Consider the following 6,004-nt stretch of genomic DNA (forward strand, 5'->3'; position numbering starts at 1 on the left):
ATGCTCCTCTGAGTGTTGGTCCGAAACGGGCAGCCTGCGGGGCCACCTCGGGGTAACTTGAGGGTTGGTTTTACTCGTACTCTGACCTATCCGGTGTGCCCCGAGAACGAGATATGTGCAACTCCTATCGGGATTTGTCGGCACATTCAGGCGGTCTTGCTGGTTTAGTTTTACCATTGTCGAAATGTCTTGTGCACTGGGATTCTGAGCCTGATCGGGTGTCCCGCGATGGAGGATTGTCTCCGCGGATCGTGAGCTTGTGATGGGCTAAGTTGGGACACCCCTGCAGGGTATAAACTTTCGAGAGTCGTGCCTGCGGTTATGTGGTAGATGGGAATTTGTTAATATCCGGTTGTAGAGAACTTGACACTTGACTTAATTAAAATGAATCAACCGCGTGTGTGGCCGTGATGGTCTCTTTTCGGCAGAGTCCGGGAAGTGAACACGGTTTGGGTTATGTTTGAAAGTAAGTAGTTTCAGGATCACTTCTTGATAACTTCTAGCTTCACGACCGTTGCGTAGCTTCTCATCTTACTCTTATTTGCGTATGTTAGCCGCCATACTTGCTTAGCGCTTGCTGCAGCTCCACCTCATTACCTTATCCTACCCATAAGCTTAAATAGTCTTGATCTCGCGGGTGTGAGATTGCTGAGTCCTCGTGACTCAAGGATACTTCCAAAACAGTTGCAGGTGCTGATGATACCAGTGCAGGTGACGCAACCGAGCTCAAGTGGGAGTTTGATGAAGCTCCTGGTCGTTATTATATGTCTTTTCCGGATGATCAGTAGTGATGCCCAGTTGAGACGATCGGGGATCTAGCATTTGGGGTTGTCTTCTTTTATTTTGGTTTCATAGTCGGACCTTGATTGTACTCTGGATGATGTATGTTTAACTTGTTATTTGTGTGAAGTGGCGATTGTAAGCCAACCCTTTATCCCTCTCTTATTCAGTACATGGGATTGTGTGAAGATTACCCTTCTTGCGACAAAACCACCATGCGGTTATGCCTTTAAGTCGTGCCTCGACACGTGTGAGATATAGTCGCATCGTGGGTGTTACAGGAAATAACCACAAGCCACAAGAAAACACAATACTTCAAACAAATGTATACCAATTACTTTGTAGTATAGCAAATATAGGTCGAACTAAACGGGCGAGGCAATGCACGCCATCAATGATCTAGTTGAATAAGAAAATCTCAAGAGAAGAGGATAGGGCTACCCATTTTGGAAGCTCTACTTTCGGATTTGAGGAGCCAATTACGACTCAAACCAATTGCGATCAAGCAAAATTTACATTTGATCTTGTGAAGTCCCGTTCGACCAAAGTCAACAACTAATCCAACTTTCACCAACGCTTTTCTACGCAACCTCCGTTCAGACGACTAACACTATTAAAAACATTAAAGTGTCAATTTTGTTGTGTGTACCCCTTGTGCCATTTATATCTTATGATATACTGCTCCCATATTTAACTTGAAGAATCATTTTGCCTCATGCAATTCTTCCATCAAATGTTCGATGATTGGCACTAAAAATTTGGCAATCATTGTCATGGCGTTGAGGTGTTGATAATCTGTGCATAAGCGCCATGTGACATCTTTCTTCTTGACCAAAATCACAGGAGATGCAAATGGACTGGAGCTACGTTGAATCACCCATGTTTGTAGAAGATCCATGACTTGCTTTTCTGTCTCACTCCTGTGTTTTGGCTTGTGCCTATATGGACGGATGTTCTCTGGCATTAGTGGTATCCTTGGCAACGGCAGTGCAAGGACGCTTGTTCTTTTTTAAAGGCGTTGCAGCAGAAGAAGTCAACTTAAGGGGTGTTCGGTAATCCTTCCGCTCCGTGAAATTAGAGAATCTGTGGAGCACCTCCTTCCCCACTCCACGATTTTGAACTGCCGCTCCTCCAGCTCCGGGAGCAGAGTTGTGGAGGGGAAGGAATCCGAACGGGCCCTTAGTCATAGTTGTTTATTTCATCTTGTAATGGCTTAATTGTGGTTGCCTTTATTATGCACTCCGCCTAATAATTACTCCCTCTGTAAATAAAGAAATAAAGAAATACAAAAGCTTTAAGATCACTAAAGTAGTGATCCAAACATTCTTATATTTCTTTACAGAGGGAGTACTACATTTGTCTCATAATAAGATATTCCTACAATCCATATACTCACAATGATGCAAAGCTCTGGGGTTTAGTCTCCTTTTAAAAAAAAATGCAAATGACTAATATGCAACTCAATTATGAGCTGTAATGACATGTAATATCAGGTTACTAAGCATAGTAGATAGTACACCACAAATTGGTGGGATTGCTTTGGAAGATTATTGAATCTCCACATCGAACCCATCCACCATAGTGCCAACATAGTTACTCAACAGTCGTGGAAGATATGATCGTTCTTGTAAACAGAAGTTACATTTTTTATGACTGCGTGCGCATCCATGCTGAAGGGAACAACAATATACATCAACAATAGCAACAGAACCTTTTAAGCTAAGCTGAGTAAAACGTAGACATAGTTTTCTGAATAGCTGCAGCTAGCGATTCATCCTCTTCCTTTTCTTCAAACCGGGAACACAGTTCTGCCTAAATTCCCGAGGAAATCATGGACGGGGACTGCCCTGGGATGAACCATTCAAAGGGCGCCTCTTCATCCTCGACGAAATGGAGCCACGATATTGTTCGGGTGCTGGAAGAGCAAACATTTCATTGGGTGTTGGAAGTGCAGACATTCCATTATCTTCTTGGATGCCAGGGCTAAGAGTTCCTGCTTTATCAAGAATGTAAGATAACCACTCCAGGGATCAAACTAGCTAGAACACGAAAACAACAGGCATGCAATTCATCAGGTTACTAACGTAGAAAGATAACTAATTTGAAGATAGAGATCTGAACTCAGGGTTAACTTGTCTCACGTGGATAAACTATGTTTGTTAGCTTCTCAGGTCTTTATCAACAAGTCTAATAAAGCTGATGCTTTCATTATCTTGGTATATACATTCATGTAGTCCTGCCATAGTTTTCTATGCATGGGTCAGTTGCAACTTGTTGATGACCTGAACTGCCGTGTTCCTCTGGTTACATGAGTGAGTTTCAAATTTGTCAGTAACCTGAGACATGCAGGAAGATACCAACAGAGAGAAGGGACGTACCACTGTTAAGCATGTTTAATCTGGGATCCCAACCAGGCAGACAAGGCCCTGCATTCCTTTGCCATGATTCCTCAAACCCAGCAAGCTCATCTGCAAGAGAAGAAAAAAATAGTATCAGAAACAACATGAATAAGGGTTCCGGCAACAGAATGACAATAGAGTAGTAAAACCTTCACTCAAGTTCTGCAAAGTTTGCATGGTGTTAACTTTTCCATCGCAGTTCAGTTTCCTAGTCAGTGCATGACCCTGCAGCAACGGAATCATGGCTCTAAATCATTTATCCTTGGTGTAGTCCAAAGAAATAAAGTCATATGTCTGGGTTGTGAAGAAAACACACCTTATTGCCAATGCCACGTGCGATCCTGTGAGTTGCTTTACCACTTGTTGTGTCTGCTTCCTTACTTTCTTCCATTGTAACCTAGAAGACATTGAAGAAACAATCACCACCAGAACTTTGCACCTTAACAGATGACAGCACTGCTGAGAGGGACTTACTACCCCATCTCCACCACTCCTCCTAGTCGTTGAAGACATATAACATGCCCCATTTGAACCACCATATGTAACAGTTGAGCTCTGAAACATATAGGTCTGTTGCTGTTGATATGATGTGCCAGCCCTGACATACTCTTTCCCAAATTTCTCATGTCTGGGTCTCTTATTATCTGTTAAAAGTTCTCAGCATTAGTACCCTGCCCTTGTTTTCAGCTGTTTTGTGAATCTTTCTGACATGTAAAAAGCACATATTCTCAACAGTCCTTCGACAAAAGAAAGAGAATCACATCTGAGTGAGGATCCAGGAAACCAATAACATGATAGCAGGCTAGCCTGGCAACAATACCAGCTAGCACTAAATCTTAAATGATAGCAGCAAAAACAAAATGAATTTGAATAGTTCTAATGTATACTACCACAGCTACAGGAATATAGGTTTACTCCAAAACAATCTTGTGGATTCCTGAGTCTATAAAGACAGAATTTGGTACAGAGTTCCAGGCCATATGGGGCATGCACTAAATTGCATAACAAAAAACAGCAACGAGCCATTACCAGTCATATATATTTATCTTCATTCAATCACTTACAGACAAGCTGAAACTAGATTGTGAAAAGTAACATGCAGGCAGCTGGAAAAACTCCTATTAACAGCATAACATAAACCAACCTTGAACTTCATCACCAGAGTCCTCCACATATGGCTCTTTGCTAATCCTTGGATGTTTCATAGAGTTAGTTCTCTTCTTCTCATCATGTTCATTCGCATCTGCACCATCGTCGTCGTCTGAAGGCAACTCCTCAATAATCGGCCCTTTTGGCCTGCTTGGTTCAGGACCTTGCTGCTGGAAGCCTCCTACATTTAGAGCTCTGTGTGGCCGGAACATGCTTGAACCAAAAATGCTTTGCTCAAACAGGCTAGGTCCAATCATAGAACCAGAGGGATTGGTGAAGAAGGGATCATCAAAGGGATTTGACCCACCAAAGAAACTGGACATAAGGTTCCCAGGTGGTACAAAGCCGCCAAAAGCAGGAAAAGGGTCCCCAAAACCAAAGAGACCACCTCTCCCGCCCCTTCCCCTTTGCATCTTGTACTGAAGCTCTCTGCCCAGTTAAAAGGCGTGTGAAATGTAAACAACAATGATATTACTTTTTGGAAAACTAAAATTGTGATACATGATATATGAAATCTGAGCCAAAAAGTTGTACTCAGTACTCAAATCCAGAAATCCAGATCTGTAAGTAGAAGTTAGAACAAAGCATACACTAACACCAATCTAATCTATCAAACATAGCAAGTAGAATTAAGAAATTTACACACCAGGGCCCTACTTCGCAAGCGTCTCTGACAGGATAAATAAATGGCATAAAAGTGTGATCAAGACGCTAATTTCGCTACAGTATTACATAAGGAGTAACAAAAAAGAAGCATCCGATCAAAGATATCAATCCAATATGTTCCATTCCAACCAAATCCCACTGGAATGGCTCAAAGACTGAATACTTCCTCTTGCTCAACTCAATTCAGTAGCACCGCTGCGGTGCAATGTGCTGTACACTTTTATGTTCTTTCGTGTTTAAGCCTACATGTTATGAATGCCACGACGGACAAATCACGCTGCTATTACCTCAACTAGGTCACAGCAGCAGCATCTATTCACCACGAAATAAAACTAAAAGTGAGTTTATATCCCCAACACAAACCCTAGCTCGGATTTTTGTCAGCACGCACGCACCAAAAAAGGCACGCAAAAGACCCAAAAAGACGCCGGGAAATGCCCTGGTTCCCGCCGGCGACGCCCCCGAGCCAGAATAGGATCAAGGCACGGATGGCGAGCAACTACCTAAACAACAGGACAAGTAGCCCAAAACGAGATGAAATCGCCGCGACAAAACATGGATGAACCCCGAAAATTCAGTGGTGAGGATCGGAAATGACATGTAAGGATTTGGGGCGGAACCAACCGAACCTGAAGCTCCCGACGAGGAGCGGGGGACGGGCGAATGGGCGATCCGATCCGAGTAGGATGCAAGTGTTCCGAGCTCGCGATTTGAGAATTTGGGGAAGAGAAGCGGGGGATTGAGTTGCGCTTGGGCGAGCTACCTCCGTGTGCCGCGTGGTGTCCCGGGAATTCTCTAGACGCCGTTTACTTTTTTTTAGGGCTTCTAGACGCGGTTTACATGGGCTCGGGGCGGGTTAAGGGACTTGTCTCGTTTTACGCTCAGGAAAATGGGACGCGTTGGCCCATCTATTGTCTCGGGCCATCTCATTTACTCACGCACGCGTAACCAAGTCGAGGTTTCTCAAAAATAAATCGAGGTTTCTCAAAAAAAAAAAAAAACGTAACCGA

General features: G+C 43.4%; 1 protein-coding gene across 1 annotated transcript; it reads right to left on the reverse strand.

Moving 5' to 3' along the window:
• Positions 1-2,257: 2,257 nt before the first annotated feature.
• Positions 2,258-5,837, reverse strand: LOC119329374. The gene is made up of 7 exons (XM_037602411.1): positions 5,624-5,837; positions 4,324-4,757; positions 3,654-3,823; positions 3,496-3,576; positions 3,329-3,404; positions 3,159-3,248; positions 2,258-2,773 (listed from the first exon to the last, which is right to left on the reverse strand). Exons 2-7 carry the CDS (start codon positions 4,739-4,741, stop codon positions 2,610-2,612), a joined length of 999 nt encoding a protein of 332 aa, XP_037458308.1. The 5' UTR covers positions 4,742-4,757; positions 5,624-5,837; the 3' UTR covers positions 2,258-2,609.
• Positions 5,838-6,004: the final 167 nt, after the last annotated feature.

Source organism: Triticum dicoccoides, chromosome 7A, assembly GCF_002162155.2.
Source record: "Triticum dicoccoides isolate Atlit2015 ecotype Zavitan chromosome 7A, WEW_v2.0, whole genome shotgun sequence".
Classification (NCBI taxonomy): Eukaryota; Viridiplantae; Streptophyta; class Magnoliopsida; order Poales; family Poaceae; genus Triticum; species Triticum dicoccoides.

Bases quoted from the DNA above. Each gene is read 5' to 3' on its own strand.
- LOC119329374 (XM_037602411.1), bottom strand. From the start codon at position 4,741: ATGCAAAGGGGAAGGGGCGGGAGAGGTGGTCTCTTTGGTTTTGGGGAC. The intron at 3,577-3,653 runs GTAAGTCCCTCT...AATGTCTTCTAG, and splicing joins GGAGTGGTGGAGATGGGGTA to GTTACAATGGAAGAAAGTAA. The intron at 3,249-3,328 runs GTTTTACTACTC...CTTCTCTTGCAG, and splicing joins TTTGCAGAACTTGAGTGAAG to ATGAGCTTGCTGGGTTTGAG.